The following is a 20,472-nucleotide window of genomic DNA, read 5'->3' as shown; positions in this document are numbered from 1 at the left end:
AGAAAAATTCAAATGCAGTCTTTTATGTCACGGTCGGTACATCATGTTTCAACTCCAGATGACTATAATAGCACTTCCTAGAAACGACTGACACATTACATAGCGGACATTTTATTTACATACTAACACCATTCGCTAATGCACATGCATTTGTTGTGCAGAACATTAAATGACGATGCTGGCTGAACTGTTTGCCACATAACCCGAACAAAAACGGTATATGTGAAATATTTCCACCCTTATGTGCAGAGCGATGCACTAAGGTTTTTTCGGTGTGCTTGTAACAATGTTTTTCTTAAATTATTGTTGTAATCAGAGCTTCTTCCACACTCTGAAACATCAAATATCCACCTACTGAACAAGCGCGTTTTTCGTCTGCTATCACATAGAGCTCGAATCTTCGCTTGAGACATCGGGTCTCGTGGAGCCGTAGTTGCGCGGCAGTGGCTAAACACATGTGATTCTAAGCTCCTTGGAACAAATAGATACAAATGTCAACATGGTATGAGGAACTTTGGTGAAGTGTAAAGCCCTTCATCTGTCACTTCATAAAGTGGTGGGGGTGTGTGTTTACTTCGTAGTGGACAGTAGATCTACGACCAAAACAATGGAAGCGGATGTATGTGTTCGTATGAAGAATCTACTTTCATTTTGTAGTACAAAAGATAATACTGACCCTAATTTTGAGTCTTATGTGAACACTTTCATGTTGATCTGTATGCCGTGACGCTCAAATGTCAACAGTGTTTGTTTATTGTCATAACCTTCTGTATAAATGTTTTATTAAGACGTTAATGTATTTTATAGGAGCTGTACACTATTAGTAACACCATGACTCAGTTTCAGCGTAGAATGTCAACCTTCAATCTGTAATTAGATACAATGGAATTGCATATTTCACCAGGGGTTCTGTGGTTGCAACTAACTCAACTATACGTAGCATTTTATAACCTTTACCCTATCGTAGCAAACATCTCCATGGTCTTCAGTTGCTAACAGTATTATTTGCTCTTTTGCATAGCAGTCGCAAAAATTGAATAGAGGAAGTAATGCAATCGATTAATAATGAACGTTACTAGTGTGCAGTACTGTCATTCGCTTTTAATATTTCGTGTAAATGACGTAAAGAAATAGTCAGCAGATAACAGCTTTAAGAGATTTTCGAGTTGCTTTTTATCATAGAATGCTTAGATAAAGAGTTGAAGTAGATACACAGGCAGAAAGAAACAAAATAATGGAGCATAAAAATGTAGATTATACGTATTCCAGATTAAATACCTGAAACAGGAGATTGAGTAGTAAAAAATACTTGAGAAACTGTTCACAGAACTTTTCCTGCAATTATTGTATTTCACAGGAAAACGGGCACACAAGACAAAAAATAAACAACATTGAGCATATCAGACCCATTACCATAATGTGTGAGAGATTCACAAAAGAGTCAGCAACCCCATACAAGAAATTACACTAGATTTCAGCCAGACAAAGAAACACGCTGACTTTAGAGGTGCATGTAGAACATTGGAACATTTACAAGCTGTGCACGGAATAGTGAAATGGCGAATTGATTTGCAATTGCCACTTTTCACGACATATCTTTGACGAAATTTGAATAAAATCCAGAACATCGTGTGAGAAACATCTGGTAGTGTAAAGGACAACATATATTCCAGTGCTATAACTTTCATTAAACTTTGTCAGGATAGGGAGCACTTCCAATGTAAAAGAGAAGTTTATCAGGGATTCCTTATCACCAAAACTAATAACAGCAATATTGGAAATATTTTCCACCTCCTAAAACTGGCTAAATGAAGCGGCTCCTTTATTTTTCAAATGACATATTTGTATCAGTTTTGTCTTAATAACAATGAGAGATGGATTTTTAAATTGAGAAGCATTAAGAATGGAGAGGTAGGTGTTGAAATTTGCTATGAGATGCAGGAAAACACACAGATAGCTCAGTGAATGGATTGTAATGGAAGATGTAATTATGACCGCAACTCAAAAACGGTGGACAGCCTATGAAAAAGGTGAGTGGATGATAGGCAGAATGAGGAATTTATTTCTGGGTTCTGTAGGTATGGAAAGACCAAGAGAGTGACCAAATATGTAGTGGTTAGGTGACATTAGAAAGCATGTGTGAAAAATATGTACAGAGTTTAGACAAAACTATGGAAACATCACGATAAATGCATGCTTGAACAGTAGGTTCCACTGTTGCATTTGACCATGAGGGACAACTGTGCAATGTCCTTTGTATGTGTAACTTCAGTGGTGGTCAGAACAGCAACCGGTGTGGTTGTGAGTGCATTATGTCAGAGCTAAGTGAATTTGAACATGGGAAAATAGTTGGTACTTGTCTTTTTGTAAAAAAGGTAGCGGAAGATTTATTGAGGATTTATGCTGCATGCAGGGAAAGTGGACAAATGCCATCCAATAAGTAACAATGCAAACCCTGTCGGCACCAAAACAATATGAAGTGAGCTCCTTAAGCGGGGAACTGCAGATCGAGTAGGAATTGCGAAATTACTCGTTGGTGGTGCAGATGACCTTCACAGGAAAATGTGATGGCAAAGCCATAAAACCTGGACTATACCAGAATGGAAGAAAGTCATTTGGTTTTGTGTGTCTTGTTTCATACTATTTACAACTTCTGGCCCAGTTTATGCCCCAAAAGTGAAACTTTGGACGGGGGTTGGTGATGATTTGGCCAGCAAATTTTTAGGCATCCATATTGATGAGAAGGCTTTACAGAAGTGTCCGCATCAACATGGCAGAAACAGCTACTTTCATTGTACACAAAATGATGCACTACATACATGTGCCAACAAATGTGAGCAAAAATAAAAATGACACAATAATGTCTCACTCCAAAAATAAAATGAAACTAATGGGACAACCGCGGAAAATTGGGGGCTCAGGGCAGGCACAAGCTAAATATAAAACAATAAAAGAATACAGCGCCATTCCAAAACAAAAAATATTAAAAAATTAATTTACAGTATTCTACTACACCAACAAAACCACAGGAATTGGACATTTCCGTTGTCCATTAGCTCAATCGCAGCTAGAGATACAAGAGAAACAACATCTACAAACCCAAAAAGTGAAATTGGAGATTTCCATTGATCTATGTAACTCCACTACAGCTATCAAAACCAACCACCAACAGCTCCAAAAAGTTTGCCCAAGAACTGATAAACCCAAATACCCCATATTAACTTCACCAATTAAAACATAACTGATCTACCATAAATATGCAACACCCAGAATGTCACAGTTACTATAGAATAAAACCAAATCAAAAATTACTTACTAACAAAAGCCTCCAGCAATACCCCCTACGTTGACCAAAACACACACACACACACACACACACACACACACACACACACACACACACACACACACACACAAAACCATTTGGACTTCAAGTTACTGCAGGCCTTTGGGAGAGAGATACTTTGCACATTTTCATTCAAGAATATAATATGGAATAATGTTCTGGGGCAGCTCATGTTTGAGAAGGAATGTCTTCATTGCTCAAAAACCTGCTGCAAGAATAATATGTGGTACTCACCCATGACCATCTTGTAGACCTCTGCTTAAGGTATTGGCCTTTTGACTACTACTTCACAGAAATTTATTCCCTTGTGAAGTTTGTTGCAAATAATCCACTGCCATTTACAAGGAGCAATGATGTACATAAATACAACTCTAGAAGAAAAAATACATTCATTACTTCACAAGCAGGGTGTCTTTGGCACAAAAAGAGGTGCACAATGATGCAACTAACATTTGTGATCACTTACCCAGTTATATAAAATATCTGATAGACAGGAAAGACAAATGTGAAAAAAAACAACAAAAAAACTGAAAAAGTTTCACCTTGACACCCCTATTCTGTTGAAGAATTTCTGTTGTTGTAATAAATATGAGGTGGTGGACAGGAATTACAAAGTCACATTCATTAAACTTATAAATGTTCAGCGTGTGGCCATATTTACAAATTAATTTCTTATGTGGATGTAAAATGACTTGTTCCATATCATTACAATTCATTGTGCAAACTATTCATGGAGCATGCAATTAACTTATGCCATTGGCCCCATGGTTATTCTTTAAGGCCAAATTACTGCCAAGGATTATGTCACCATTTAGGCTTATCAGATCTATCTGGTACGGTATTTGTTCCCCGATGGTGAGTTCCAAGATGACATGGCCCCTGTTCACACAGCTTGCTCGTCGAGGACTGGTTTTGTGAGCATGAGGATGAACTGTCGCATCTCCCCTAGCCACCTCCGCCAACACACGTCAATATTATTGAGCCTTTGTGGTTTACTTTGGAAAGAAGGGTGCGTGATTGCTATTCATTTCCATAATCTTTACCTGAACTTGCCACTATGGTATAAGATTCCTCTGAAAATCATGAAGGACTCGTATTTATCAATTTCAAGACTACTGGACGTTGTTTTGAATGCTATCAGGTTTTCTACACCGTATTAGATGTGGTAATGTGTTGTGTTTTTGGCTTTTACATATTTTTGGCCAACCCATGTACGTTGATAACTGAAGACTATAATGCCTTAAAGTCTAGAGGAGACCTTTATCCAAGCAGTGGATGTCATGGAGATGATGATGATGATGCAATAGAGTGTGTTAAATTCTTGTGAAACTCGGTGTGCCTAAACAAATTAGACCCGGGGGGGAGGGGTATTCAAGTTTCTGTTAAGGGTTTATTTTTTGCACAGTAGGCTTTATAAAAAGACAGTAGGTCCTACTAACAAATGTTCCCTTAGGTTGAACCTGCACCTAATGTGGTGTAAGACCATCTTTGGGACCCATAAAAGCTTGAAACTTCCTGGAAATCAGTTCATAGCTATCCTTTGGTGATTAGTTTGGTTTTATACCAATCATTTCAAAGAAATTCCTCCAGTTTCTTGTATAATAGGCCCATAATTATATTTCTAATAAATACCTCATTATGTTGACAATACATAAAAAACCACACCATTAAGGAATTATTTGAAAACCAGTAAATGTGATGTACATGTACAGACAAATAAGTGGTTACAATTTCAGAAAAATGGATGATTTATTCAAGAGGAAGGGCTTCACAAACTGAGCAAGTCAATTGTGCCCTTCATGTCAGGACACCCTGGGGTTACATTTCAGCAAGATCATGCCTGTCCACACACGACAAGGGTCTCTGTGCTTGTCTTCCTGCTTGCTGAACCTTACCGTGGCGAGCAAGGCTGCCAGATCTCTCCCCAATTTAGAATGTTTAGAGTATTTTGGGCAGGGCCATCCAACGAGCTCAGGATTTTTGTCATCTCATGCACAAGGTAGACAGAATTTGGCATGATATCCTTCAGGAGACATCCAAGAATTCTGTCAATCAGTGCTAGGCCGAATAACAGATTGCATAAGGGACAGACGTGGAGCAACGCATTATGACTTACTCAGTTTGTGAAGCTCTTTCTGTTTCATAAATCATCCAATTTTTGTTTGTCTGTACATGTACATCACAAATACCAATTTGCGACCCATTCGGATAATTCCTTTTTGATGCATTTTTCTTTTCCCTTTAGAGTGTGTATCCTGCATTTGTTAAGGCTAGGTTTTCATCCTCAATCAGATCAAACCCTCTTCCACTCTACCATATCACTAGTCTTCATTTGTCACACTACCATTAGAAACTAAGTTTTATTCACTATGTATGCCATGGTTGAATTACAATTGCAGAATTGCTTACCTTCCCTTTAGAGGGACCCATTATTAAGACACAGAGAGTATGAATGAAGCTTGGTCAACATTTCATTGGAATATAATAATGTCCAAGAAAATTGAAATGCCCACCATGTGCAAACTATGCTTAGTCATGTGATTGCTAAATGCATAGAATCTGCCAGTTCTGGAGTCACTGTAAGTTCTGTAAGGTGTAAGTGATATGTGAATACAGGTGCATTTGTGGTGAGGAATACAGTAAGTCACAATCTCTTGAGAAACTGCCATGGAAACGTAGGTGGGAGAGAATAGATGGTTTCACATGATAACCCTTTCTGTGTATTTTCCATTAATTTCCTGGTCACTGCTACAAGAACTTTTTTGAAGCTATGTAAATCACATGCCTGTCGGATCCCGCATTTACTGACAGATAGTCTCCTATGATTGTGAATTAGGAGAGAATTACTATTTTTATATAATATTGTGATGAGAGTACACCTTGTTTTAAACCACAACATGACTGAAGGCAATAAATAATTGTTACACAAGATGCTGGCAACAGATTGGTAGTTGACAGAATCAAGGCACATGTTGTTACATAAAATACTAAAGCTATTCCAGTTCATGGAGCGTGGTACAGACAAAGTGTATTGCCAGTTTAGACCACAGTGTGACTACTCAACATCAACAAATTTTGGAACACATTATTTAAACTGAATTGTGTGATCCAAAGCATGCAGTTTCAAATAGCAATGTCATGGTTCACAACAATTTCAGCAATGTCATGGTTCACAACAATTTCAGCCTCATACAGTTGCTGAAATATGAAGATTCATTACACTCTTTGGATGAAAGAACTCTCCTAATTCTTACATTGCCTCAACCAGGCCATGTTCTACACTATGTGATCAAAAGTATCTGGACACCTGGGTGAAAATGGCTCACAAGTTCCTGGTGCTGTCCATTGATAATGCTGAAATTCAATATGGTGTTGGCCCACCCTTAGCCTTGATGACAGCTTCCACTCTCGTAGGCATATGTTCAATCAGGTGCTGGAAGATTTCTTGGGGAATGGCAGCCCATTCTCCACAGAGTGCTGCACTGAGGAGAGGTACCGATGTCGGTCGGTGACGCCTGGCAAGAAGTAGGCGTTCCAAAACATCCCAAAGGTGTTCTATAGGATTCAGGTCAGGACTCTGTGCAGACCAGTCCATTACAGGGATGTTATTGTTGTGTAACCATACCTCCATAGCCTATGCATTATGAACAGGTGCTTGATCATGTTGAAAGATGCAATTGCCATCCCTGAATTGCTCTTCAACAGTGGGAAGCAAGAAGGTGCTTAAAACATTAATGTAGGCCTGTTCTGTGATTGTGCCATGCAAAACCACAAGGGGTGCAACCCCCATCCATGAAAAACACGTCCACACCATAACACCACCGCCTCCGAATTTTACTGTTGTCACTACACACACTGGCAGATGACGTTTAACAGGCATTCGCCATACCCACACCCTGCCATCAGATCAACACATAGTGTACGGTGATTCGTCACTCCACACAACATTTTCCCACTGTTCAGTCGTGCAATGTTTACGCTCCTTACACCAAGTGAGGCATCGTTTTGCTTTTACTGGCATGATGTGTGGCTTACAATCAGCCGCTTGACCATGAAATCCAAGTTTTCTCACCTCTCACCTAAATTTCACAGTACTTGCAGTGGATCCTGATGCACTTTGGAATTCCTGTGTGATGGTCTGGATAGATGTGTGCCTATTACACATTACGCCCTTTTCAACTGTCGGCGGTCTCTGCCAGTCAACAGACAAGATTGGCCTGTATGCTTTTGTGCTGTACGTATCCCTTCACATTTCCATTTCACTGTCACATCAGAAACAGTTGACCTAGGGATGTTTAGGAGTGTGGAAATCTCGGGTACAGACGTATAACACAAGTGACATCCAATCACCTGACCACGTTCGAAGTCTGTGAGTTCTGCAGAGTGCCCCATTCTGCTCTCTCATGGTATCTAATGACTACTGAGGTCGCTGATATGGAGTACCTGGTAGTAGGTGGCAGCACAATGCACCTAATATGAAAAATGTATGTATCTTCATCCCCTCTTAACGCTGGAAAAAAATTCCTTTCTGGTTATAGATTTCAATTAAACAATGCAATGTTGTGCCTACAGATGAATGGCATTGACACACTGAACATTCATAAGTCAAGAAATGAGCAGTATATGTCACTAACAACACAAAAGCTATAGCAAAACAAAAAAAAACAAACAAAAAATTAATTAATAAAATCTGAATGGGGATAGCAATATTTTAGGTGGGGATGTTGTTGTTCATAAGGTCTTCAAATATATTTAAAAATATCAAATGGGAGGACAGGTTAGGGGTTTGCATCAGGTACCTAAATTTTTTTGTAAAGCCTTTTTGTGCATGACATCATTTTTGACTTTGACATCTTAAAACCAATCTGTCATCTTACAACCTAATGTAGACCTTGGGCTACGTTACAGATCAGTCAGTCAGCAATACCCACATTTTAAATACACATTTAAAAGAATTTCTTTTTTAAAAAAATTTTGAGTCATTTTATCTTGTTTCTACTGGAAAATCGATAATTATAACAGTTGTTAATTTTTTTATAATAAAACAGTCCCAACTGCTGAGCATTGGTTATATTCCCCTTAGAGTGGTGCCTGCTCATCACCAGCTTCAGCAGACTTCCATGGAGTAAGCGATCTGATGATGACCAGGATAGTGGCTGAAACCAGTCACCAGTATATAAACAAACATCTACAAGTGGTTAGGACTGTTTTATTATAAAAAAGTAAAAATATAAACTTACAATAATTTCTTTCTGTCATGGCACATTACAACCAATCAATCACCTTCCAAACTAATCTTGAGCTACTCTACAGTTCAGTCTGTAAAGAAAACTGGAAAAACTGGAATGTGGTCCAGATCTATTAAACAACACAATATAAGTAACCAACCACAAGAACTAAGTGACATATTGTCAGAAAGGCACACAAACGACATCTACTACTGGAACATATAAATAGAAACTCTGAAGACACTAGGAGAAATGGTTAGATGGAAGATTAACATTTAGCCTTCAATCAATGCCTAGGAGGTGAGGATGGGTAAAGACATTGGCAATTTTCTTTTTTCAACAAAGCATCCCACCATTTGATTTACTCGTGGCATTGTAGTTTGATGGGGTATATTCATAAGACAGGGCTGTCAACATAGGTAATGTATTGCAAGGCCTGAATTTCACTTTACAATAAAATGTTGTGTTCCATTACTTTTGTTTTATGCTTTGAACTGGTGAATGGAATTTACTCTATTTTTACAGTCCAAGAAGAATCGCAATTTTAACTTCTTTAAAAATTCTCCTGTATGATTCCCTCCTTTCATTTTTGAATTATTCTTTTTTGAAGTGTAAATTACTATTTTGCTAAAATTTTATTTCCCAGATGCTCTTTCCATGTTGTAGCCACATGTATCTGAATGATAACCAAATACTACTGTTTCATTATTGCAGCAGTCCCAAAAGTTCTTCAAACTTTAACAGTCACTCATGCCTTTGCTAAATAATTCCCAGTTTTTTACTATGTTTAATGATCAGTCCACAGATTTTGCAGAAGACATTTGCTTATTGCTACATCTCCTCAGCTGCAATATTGTATTGGTTCTTGTTTTTGTTGTTATACCTTCAAAGGTAATCTGTACTAATTCTTGTTATACAACAATATAATTCTCTCTAAACTATCTTCATGACTTTTCTGATAGCTCAGAGACTTTTCACTGTAAATGAGATCCAATGCATCCATTAGTGGAAATAGCTCTCTCACCATCTGCAAACATCACCATCCTTGTTGCTAATGTGGTAAATAATTAATACATATCAAGAATAACAAAAGGCCCATACAAAGGTTTCAGGTACACCCCAACTAATGTCTCTTTTGTATTCTCTATTTTCAAGCAAAATTTATACTCTCTGTCATCTACCTGAAAGATGAGACTTAAACTGCTATTAGGCAACACTATGAGCGACAGATTCAGGAAGTCAAGTAGTAATTAGTCCACAGTTTAATTCATCCCAATCTATGGCATTAAGGACATGATTGAGGAGATTATACAACAGACATAGACAGTTTTTTTTCAATTGATTTTGGTTTTACAGAATTCATTTGAAACTTTTTCAACTATTCATTTTTTTCTATAAAAGTTAGAAAAGCCTTCATGCCTGACTCTCACAATTTCCTTAGACAGCTATGTGTTTATTAGACATGTCTGTAATTTTGTATGTCGTATGTGTGCAGGTCTGTGTTGCCTGAGGTATGTTTAATGACATAATCAGGTTAATGGAATGCATGAATTGAACTGTCCCCAACAATTAGGCCTCATTGGAAGTCTATATTGGTTGATCATAGTAATATGTACATCTACATGCACAAGCCACCTTACGGTACGTGATGGAGGGTATCCTGTACCATTACTAGACAGTTCGTCTTCTGTTCCACTCACAGGTAGACAGAGGAAAAAACGATTGTCTATATGACTCTGTATGAGCTCTAATATCTCATATCTTATCTTCATGGGCCTTACGCAAAATTTATGTTGGTGGCGGTAGGATCGTTCAGCAGTCAGCTTCTATTGCGAGTTCATTAAATTTTTGGAATAGTGTTCCTTGAAACACAGTTTCGGAGAAGTGTTGATACAAGTGAGAATCAAAATACAATGTCAGTGCCTGAGAGAGTAGTCAGAAAACATGCTCCAGAAATAGTTCTTTATAGCAAACTGTTAATGCTAATTTGTTGAATCCCTGTCGTTAATTACTATCTTTGGGAAACAGAGAACATTTGAGTGTGTATACTGTGTAGTAGCAGGCATGCTGAAGAGGCTAACTGCTAAGGTTTCATACAAAAGTCCTTTGTCAGAGAAAAAGTGCTCACTATCCTTCAGCTGGGGTGTGTGGGTGGGGTAGAATGGTTAGGAAAGGCTATTTGGATTGGTAATGTACAGGTAGATTCAGGAGAAATGGTTGGATGGAAGATTAGTATTTAGCATTCAGTCAATGCCTAGGTGGTGAGGATGGGTAAGGAAATTGGCAGTTTTCTTTTCAGTTTTCTTTTCTAAACAAAGCATCACACTATTTGATTTAAGCGATTTAGGGAAACTGTATAAAACCTGTATCATGGTGCTTATGCTGAGAAGAGGGCTGGGGGGGGGGGGGGGGGGGGGTCCATTCCGAACAGCAGTTCTCCCAAGCGAGTGTGCAGTGCTGCGCCACATTGCATTGGTGAAATACAAGAAGGTAGAGACTGCTAAGGGAAAAATTGGGAAAGTAGTGCAGAGATAAGCTGAGGAAACCAGAATGTAACAGAACTATATAAATGATGATACTGCTGAGTTGAGGGGGAATAAAAACATACCATGGTTGCTTGAAGGGATGAAAGGGAAAGGTGTAGAGTCAAGTAGAGCACTAAGGAGTGTGAATTGAGGCCAGGGGTCTGCAAGAATGGACAGTATGTTCGAGGGATATTTCTCGTTTGGGCCAAAGGGAAATGCTAGTATTCGGGGAAGGATTCACATGGAATGGGTTTGAAACAGTTGTTAAAGTTGAATAAATTATTCTCAGCAGCATGCTTCACAAGTTGAGTGGTATATTATTTGCTAGATGCTTCTTCTTCATGTACTTATATGTTCCATACCTTTACAGTCTTCCCTAATCTCCTCAACTTCTGTCCCTCCACTCCTCAACCATCAACTCTTCATTTATCCCAACACCCACCTCAACCAAGATAATTGTTCTTCATAGAGAGAGGGGAAGTAGAGATAGTCTTATGGCTATTTAACAAAGGACTTTCTCTGAAAGATCAGCTACTAATCAGACTTTATTCACATGCCTGTTTTCTGCTCAAGGTCTCCTCTTTTTGGTGGGAAGTGATCTGTCCTCATATAGATATTTATTTATATTTCAGTCTGAATTTGCCATAACTGAATTTATATATTTGTAGGAATCCAGTAATTACACTGACATAAATCTTTGTCTGTGCCAGTCATAAAATCCAGGTATTTGTAATGGGCCAGCAAATGTTTGGTGCGATGACTCAGGACTTGTAATTTTGTATTCCTATTAAATCTTTTGTTTTCATTAGAGTACTTGAAATATAATTAACTTTTTTTAAATAGTGTACTTGCTTCTTTACAGAATGGCGACATGCCTAGCGATGATGACATGAATAGTTCATCATCAGATGAAATTGAACCAAGACTGAAGTATGTGAGGATGACTAATGATGTACTGAAAATATTAAATAAGGATGCTGCAAGTTGCATGGCTGTTCATCCAAAAGTAAGTCTCTTGCCACATGTGAGGACATTTTTATATTTTGCAAAGCTGTAGATCATATCACAAGAGGCTGCCATAGCCTTCTAGTTGTAAAATCGGGGGTGATCAGAGTGGTTGAAAGGAGGAAGGGTAATGTGGGCAATATTAGATTAGGTGATAAAGAGTTGATGGATTAATTAACTCATAGCACTCATTTGTTATAACTACATGTGAGATGTGCTATAATCTTGAATTTATAAAAAAAAATTAATTATGAGTACAGGTGCATCACTCATATGATATAAGAATCTATATGTAACAAACTTGAAAGAGCATCTGTTGCAGCACACACTTAACTTCAGTTTGTGACAAACATATTTAGCCAACCTAAAAAGTAGCTGTGCCTATATTGTCATAAGCGCTACTTTAACAACTGAGAAAGAGGGAAGTCAGTTGTATACTGTAATGACCAACTTGGTCCTTGATATATTCACTCATCACTTTCTTATTTATTGTAAATATCCTTGTGCTTCTATTACAATAGCCATTTCTTTGTGGTATTAATGTCTCTCCTTTATTAATAGCATTGAAGACTTCTTTATCGGTGCATACAGGAGGTCTGGAAGAAGATAACCAGTTACAGTTAAAAAATCTGTTCCAATGAGCATTAGTGATCATTCTTGTAGTAGACATAATTTTGTGTTTTAGATTATATTTTACACTCAGGAAGTCCTTACACTGATGCATCTTTTTTCATTTCTCTTTTTAAAAAAAAGAAAAAATTTTTCTGTTGCTGATATGTGGTTAATGGCAATGTATATAATATTCCACATGGGTGACCCACAGAATATCCAAGTCGTACTCATTTCAGTACTAATTTTATTAATTATCTCACATCTGAAATGAGTGACACTGACATTTATCATTATTTTCAATGTGACAATGTGATTATGTACTGTGTCCATGCTGTGCTCCCCTCTAAGTAAAATAGCACAGTGGTTAGACACCGGCCTCATATTGAAAATGACCAAATTTTCTAATCAGTGCCTGAGCATTTCAATTCAGGTTGTCCATAATTTCCCTAAAACACTTCTCGTGACTGCTGGGATGGTTTCTTCAGAAGGCCCATTTTCAATTTACTTTACTGTCAGTGTGCAACTGAGATTGTGCTCTATCTATAAAGATGATGCAATCAATAAGAAATTGAAGCTGTTAACCTACCTTTCTTCCTTGTACCCCTAGTGGGGAAAAAAAGGACAAGGGATACTGTGAATGTAATGGTCAATCCACTTCATTATTATATCCAATTCACTTAGAAAAAGTCACATTTAGGTTGGTTGGTTGGTTTGTAGATTAAAAGGGACTAAACTGCAAGGTTATCAGTCCCTCACATTTAGGAAGCTGCAAACTATAAAATGTAGATTTGATGCTGAATTAGTGTTGCTGGAAAATCATTGTAGCTGCAAGTCTAGTGCTAATCCAGAACACATTTTGAACTGAGTCAACAATATTACCCTCACCCTTTATTGTTGTGGAATTGATTACTAAGACCTTTCGGTGTCATTCATTTCTTGGCTCTATTTAGGCCATTCATTCCTGTTCGTAATAGAGGCATTTCTGGCTGATGGATGATATGATCTTGATTTGATGGGTCTCATAAAGCATAAAGTGATTGATACTAGAAGAAATCCTTATGTCACTCACAAAATGATCCATTATGCTGAAACTTCCTGACAGGTTAAAACTGTGTGCTCGACTGGGATTCATATCTATACCCTTGCCTTTTGCGGGCAGTACTCTTTGTATCCATACTATTTGATTTGATTTGAATGTTAGATGTGTCAGTGCTTCTCTCTTGTTTTCAAATTTTCACTGAGACATATGTCATGGACTAGCACGTGGACATGAGATCCTTGAAGATTAAAGCTTTGAATTTAGCAATGAGGTATGCCCAAATAGCTCATTTGGTAAGAGAATTCCTCACAAAAAATTGTGCTGTTTTTAACTTATTTTAACACCATCTCATCTGAGAATCTACTGTAAGGAAGGTCTTTCACTGTCAGTTTAGGTGTATTGATTTACTCTTTCCGATTCCGTAAATTTTATTTTATTTTACTCCTTCTGAAAACACTAGGTATTTTAAATCTTTGATTTCAGTTTCAATATTAATTTTTTCGTCATTGATATTTTTTTTCAGTTTGTATGCCTTGGCACCCATTGGGGAACCGTTCATCTTCTGGATCATCAAGGCAACAATATTAAAAGTAAAGCCTTGCGTTCACATACAGTATCAGTGAACCAGATAAGCATTGATCAAAATGGGGATTTTGTTGCAAGCTGTTCAGATGATGGCAGGGTAAGGAAATTTCCTTTTCATACTTAAGATATTACTTTGCTGGGTGCATCTGATTATAACTTCTGCAGGTGTTTTGTTTCATTGTGTTGAATGTGACTACTACTCTCTACAGTGCACCACATTTCACTATTTTGGACCACATGTGTGCATGTTACCTTTCTTAGGTTACATTCTCCAGATTCAAGAACCATAACAAGTTACTAAATTTCTCTCACAGTGTAAAGGACCACAGTGTTGTATGGACTGCTATGATAAAACCACAGATCCAGAATTCCATTGAGTGAAATCCCTTACTATAGTATGACACTCACTATGATGCAACACACTATTTATTACACAGAAAATATGGATACACTTTAATTGCTTGATAGTTCAAAATTAGAGTTCACACTGGATCATAACATATAGAACACACAAAGTGAAGAATACTGATAGTTTAGGTCAAGCAAATTTGACAAAATTGTAAAATCAGTGTAGTTGAAATTCAGCGAGCATCGTGTAAGAGAGCACAGTATGATTTGAAGTGTCTAGCAGCAGCCTGGCAGCAAAGTTTGATCTGCAGCTTGATGTCAGTGGTGAGGCCCCCGTGACTTGTACCTCTTACTGGTCACCTGAGGAATCATTGAAAGCAGACATCTCAGAGTATCATCATTGCTGTGGGATGATAGATATAGCTGCTGGAAGCATCTTACTTGACACACAGGGCCAGAAGTATCCTTGTTCGTATCTTGATTGCTTAACCTGAAGGGGGAGGGGGGTGTGATGCTGGTGCTGGAGTCAGCCAGAGCTGGTGTTCCTGTCTCTAGGTCCATGCTGGAAGTCACTGGTGCTGGAGATTGGAGGTGGGAGAAGGTCCCATTCCATAGGGGACCAACTACAACAGCAATGGACATTGGAATATGGGTCTGCCAGGCATCTGAAGTTGTATTGAGCTAGCTTCAGGAGTGGTGGAGGTTGCCTCAAGATTGAAGCTGGTAAGCATGGGTGCAGTTAGTTGGCTTATCATATCTGCATGGCGCCATTGGTGTCCACTGTGGACCGTTTTATGCCCAGGCAGCTCTGACACCACCAAGTATCCATTCTGGAACTGTCCCGAAGGTGTGATCCCAAACCTCTGTGGCCACCGTGTAGTGGGAGTAATGGTTGGACTGGTGTGGGGTGTTTTAGGCCTCAGGATATCCGATAGGGTCCAGTGTGAGCACCTGTGAAGCATTTTTGGCAGCCCTGTATCAGTGTGGTCTTGTAGGGACCAGAAACTGAGTTAGGACTTCGGCCTTAAATGCAGCTGATAGTATGTTTTAATGAATGGTTTGGCTTCACCATTAGAGGCTGAGTGGAACATCACCGTTGTCAAATACACTATGCTGATCTGAGAGCAGAAATCCCAAAACATACTGGGTGAAAATCCATTATCTGAAACAATTGTTTCTGAGGCCCCTTCAGTTGTCTACGCTACTGTGGTATTTGACATTTGGACTACAAAAGGAAACTTTGAAAATGAATCCTATGATGATGACCACATCTCTCTGAGGATGGACACACTCTCATGGACACTGTGGCATTGACCATGCATTGAACCTTTGTGGGCTACTCGCCGTTGACACACAAGTCTTGCTATAGTGGGCTGTCCTCATGATGTCCTGCATGATGCCAACCCAGTAGGCGTGCCACGTCTTAAGCGCCTTCATGTGTACCACACCCTAGTGATAAATGTGCAGGAGACTTATGGCACACTGGCACAATTGCAGCAAGATGACCACTTGGCAGTCATTGTCATTATCATCTGATATTAGCCTCAGTACCCTCTGTACTGTCTGGATCCTGTTTCTTAGTACAAAATATGTGTGGTGTCCTAGAAGGGAGTGAGGTGGGAGTTGTTGTGGCCAATGTTGGTGAATGTATTTTATGTTAGGTGGGTCTTAGGACTGAATAAGGAAATTATTGGCTGATTGTCTGTTATGAGGAGAAACTGTGTGTAATTTCTTACTGCAATATGATTCCCAGTGCTTCTTTCCCATTTTAGAAGCATGTATTATCAGTTTTCTATTGCCCATCATCAATTTTGTGAGAAAGAACAGCTCCGATGTCATGTTGAAACACGTTGGTGGCCAGGCTAAGGCATTTTGATGGGTCATGGGTCTCCACTCAAGGAATAGACTTTAGATAATGTTTTAACATAAGAAATACCTCCTAGATTAGATTAGATTAATACTTGTTCCATAGATCATGAATACGACACTTTGTAATGATGTGGAACGTGTCAGGTTAATGAAAGATGTCTGTACAAGATATTACATTACACTGTTCTGACCATTCATATTTTGCACCTTTATTGTGTAGAGTATTTAGGTTCTGGCAGTCTGTACAGAATTTGGTATAACTCTATCCTCATTCCTTTACTGCCTCAACACCTTCTCTCATATCTGCTTCACCTAATCCTAAAGTTCAGCATGCTTCTTTTCCCATCCTAGAAGTCCAGCATAACCTCCAGTTGCTACTCAAATCCCTAGACCCACTGCAGAATCCCTCCTCCCCAGTCCATCTCCCTCCTCATCTCAACTACTGCTCACACACCTTGCTTCTACAATTTGGACCTCCACACAGCTGATTATTGTTCTCTCATGGAAAAATCAACACATCCAACCCATTGCCTGCAGCCTAGTTTCCTGTATCAAGGGCACAAACCAGTTTCAGTGCCTCTCAACCATCCCCTTCATATTACTTCCTTGATCCGTGGTTGTGGTTGTTGATAGCACTTCCCTATACACCAATGTCTCCCATGCCCATGGCATTGCCACCATCAAGCATGACCTCTCCCAATGTCCTGCTGACCCCAAACTCATCACTTGTTTCCTTATTCACTAGACCAGCTATATCTTTACTGGTAACAATTTATTTGTTCGTACAAATCCACAGCACAATATAAGCATCTGCAAGGTATCCTCATATGCCAACTAGTTTATGGGCCATTTGGAGTTAACCTTCCTTGCCAACCTAAACTAAACCCTTTGCCTGATGAGTTTCATTGATGATATCTTCTTCATCTAGGCCCACGATCAAGACACTGTATCCTTATTCCTCGACTGCCTCAACACCTTGTCTCATATCTGCTTCATTTAATCACCCTGAAGCCTAGCATGCTGCCTAGTCAAGCCCTCCAGCAGTCAGTAGCTGCCATCTCTTTATCACTAAAAAAACCGTCCAATACAGTCTCACCTCCCATGGACAAAGTATCTGCAGTGATGAACAGTCCCATGTCCATTATTACCCTTTTCACGGTCAGGCATTACTCTCCATACCTAGTCAACAAACAGATGCCATATCCACATGTGCCTTTAATTGTCCAACCACCCCTCATGAATCAGCTGGAAAGGAACACACCTATCATTACCCAGTGTCACACTGAATTGGAACAACTTAAAAAATATCCCTTGCTAGTGCTTAAACTAACTTCCATCATGTCCTGAAATTAGGAACATCCCCTCCATCTATCACAAACTGGTATTTTGCCAGTCACCAAATCTCCAAATTATCTCTCCTGTTTACTTTGGCAGTTCAATTTTTTGAATCTCGGCATGTTACTCTAATTTACTAGACACAGTTCTTGCATTTTCGTCATTGTCTACAATAGAGTTTCACAGTGTGTGTTGATATTGGTTTTTTAGTTTGTTTGTAAAGCTAGTGGTTGCTCATAGGCAATAGTCTGGTAAGTCAGGCAGCAGCCACTGGCCAAGCAGCAGCAACAAATAAGTAACTGATTTTGTGACATTTTACAAGTTCCTGACTGGGAGCAAATTATGTAGTTTCATTTGTGTGCTTTAGCAGTGTAGTTTTCGAATTTCTGTGTGTTTATTTAATATTTACTAGACACAGTTCTTGCGTTTTCATTTTTGTCAGAAAGTAACCAATTTTATGACATTTTAATAGTTCCTAACCAGGAGCAAATTATTTAGCCTCAACTGTATGTGTTGGTAGTTAAGTTTATGAATCTCTAAATGTTAATCTAATTTACTAGACACAGTTCTTGCAGTTTCTTTAGTGCCTACACTGGAGTTCTACAGTGTGTGTCGATGTTTGTTTGTCTGTATAGTGTAGTTTACCACTATCTTTAGTCTGGTTAGGGACAGTGATTGCTGTGTGCAGATGCAAGTGGAGTTGATGATACTTTGCTCTCATCTCCAGGCTGTGTTGGCTTCAGTTACACAGCTTGAGGCTGCAGTGGATGGGCATCACTGTTGCAGATTGGCCACTGGGATACAAACAATGTTAGTGTAGGTCAGAAATGGCCTGAATTCAAGAAGTAGTATCAACAACAGTTAAGAGATTTATACCAAATAAGTTAACAAAAGATGGAGCTGATACCCCACGGTGACACAAAACAGGTCAGACACTGTTGCAGAAACAACAAAAAAAATCATGCCAAATTCAAATGAACACAAAATCCCCAAAATTGACAATCTTTTACAGAAACTCAAAATTTAGTGCAAACTACAATGTGAGATGCTTATAATAGTTTTCACAATGAAACTATGTCTTGAAAACTGGTCACATGTACAGTATACTAGAAGCAAGACACAGTCAGCGCCTTCTCTTTGTGATAGCAATGGCAATACTATTGATAACAGTATTGCTAAAGCAGACTTACTAAAAACAGCTTTCCAAAATTCCTTCACCAAAGAAGACACAGTAAATATTTCAGAATTCATATCAAGAACAGCTCTCAACATGAGTAACTTAAAAGTATACACACAAAAAAAAGTTTTACAGCACCCCGGTTCCCAGAACTGAAGATAGACATTGGCTGTGGATATTGTGTCACAGATACAGGCCCTTTGACTGTTCAAAGATGTCATTAAACCCACCCAAAGATGTAAACAACCATGCATGAGCAGCACCTATTAGACGGAGGGGGTTCCAGTGAGGAAGGAGGTGCACGGCTCGTGTTGTCTGTACTTCAACCACGCGTAGACAGTCAATACCATGGTTCAATTGTGTCCGCATTGTTACTTTGTGCCAGGAAGCACTCTCAACAAGGGAAGTGCCCAGGCGTCTCAGAGTGAACCAATGCGATGTTGTTCAGATATAAAGGAGATACAGAGATACAGGATGCCTCGCTGAGGCTGTCCAAGGGCTTTTACTGGAGTGGATGACCGCTACCAGCAGATTATGGCTGTGCAGAAGGCTGCATGATATGCAGGTTCACCCCCGACATCGATGGTGAGATCCATCTTTGCACCCACGACACTATGCAGTGTGTGGCAGATGGGCCCAACAACATGCCAAATGGACTGGTCAGGATTGGCATCGCATTCTCTTCACAGATGAGTGTCGCATAGGCCTTCAACCAGACAATTGTCGGAGACGTGTTTTGTGGCAACCCAGTCAGTCTGAATACCTTAGACACACTGTCCAGCAAGTGCAGCGCAGTGGAGGTTCTCTGCTGTTTTGGGGTGGCATTATGTGGCACCGACATACGCCTCTGGATGTCATGGAAGGCGCCATAACGGCTGTGCGATACGTGAATGCCACCCTCCAACCGATAGTGCAACCATATGACAGCATATTGGCGAGGCATTCGTCTGCATGGATGACAATTCGTGCCCCCATCATTCACTTCTTGTGAATGACTTCCTTCAGGATAATAGCATGGCTCGACTAGGGTGGGCAGCATGTTCTCCAGACATGAACCCTGTTGAACATGCCTGGGATAGATTGAAAAGGGCTGTTTATGGATGACGTGACCCACCAACCACTCTGAGGGATCTACATCAAATCGACATTGAGGAGTGGGACAATCTGGACCAACTGTGCCTTGATGAGCTTGTGAATAGTGTGCCATGATGCATATAGGCATTCATCAGTGCAAGAGGACATGCTACTGGGTTTTAGAGGTACTGGTGTGTACAGCAATCTGAACCACCACCTCTGAAGGTCTCATTGTATGGTGGTACAATATGAAATGTGTGATTTTCATGAGCAATAAAAATGGCGGAAATGATGGTTATGTTGATCTTTATTCCAATTTTCTGTACAGG

At 39.3% G+C, this 20,472-nt stretch overlaps 1 protein-coding gene across 1 annotated transcript in view; it reads left to right on the top strand.

The window, feature by feature from the left end:
* The first annotated feature begins 360 nt into the window (after positions 1 to 360).
* LOC126299401 (vacuolar protein sorting-associated protein 41 homolog) overlaps positions 361 to 20,472 on the top strand; it is a 143,575-nt gene continuing 123,463 nt past the window's right edge. The window contains exons 1-3 of the mRNA XM_049991275.1: positions 361 to 619; positions 11,962 to 12,105; positions 14,279 to 14,437. Coding sequence (XP_049847232.1) covers positions 608 to 619; positions 11,962 to 12,105; positions 14,279 to 14,437 — 315 coding nt within the window. The 5' untranslated portion in view covers positions 361 to 607. The remainder of the gene's footprint in view (positions 620 to 11,961; positions 12,106 to 14,278; positions 14,438 to 20,472) is intronic.

The sequence above is a fragment of the Schistocerca gregaria genome, chromosome X (genome assembly GCF_023897955.1).
Source record: "Schistocerca gregaria isolate iqSchGreg1 chromosome X, iqSchGreg1.2, whole genome shotgun sequence".
NCBI lineage: Eukaryota > Metazoa > Arthropoda > Insecta > Orthoptera > Acrididae > Schistocerca > Schistocerca gregaria.
Note: the sequence above shows the minus strand (reverse complement) of the source record. Positions and strands in the feature narration are given on the sequence as shown.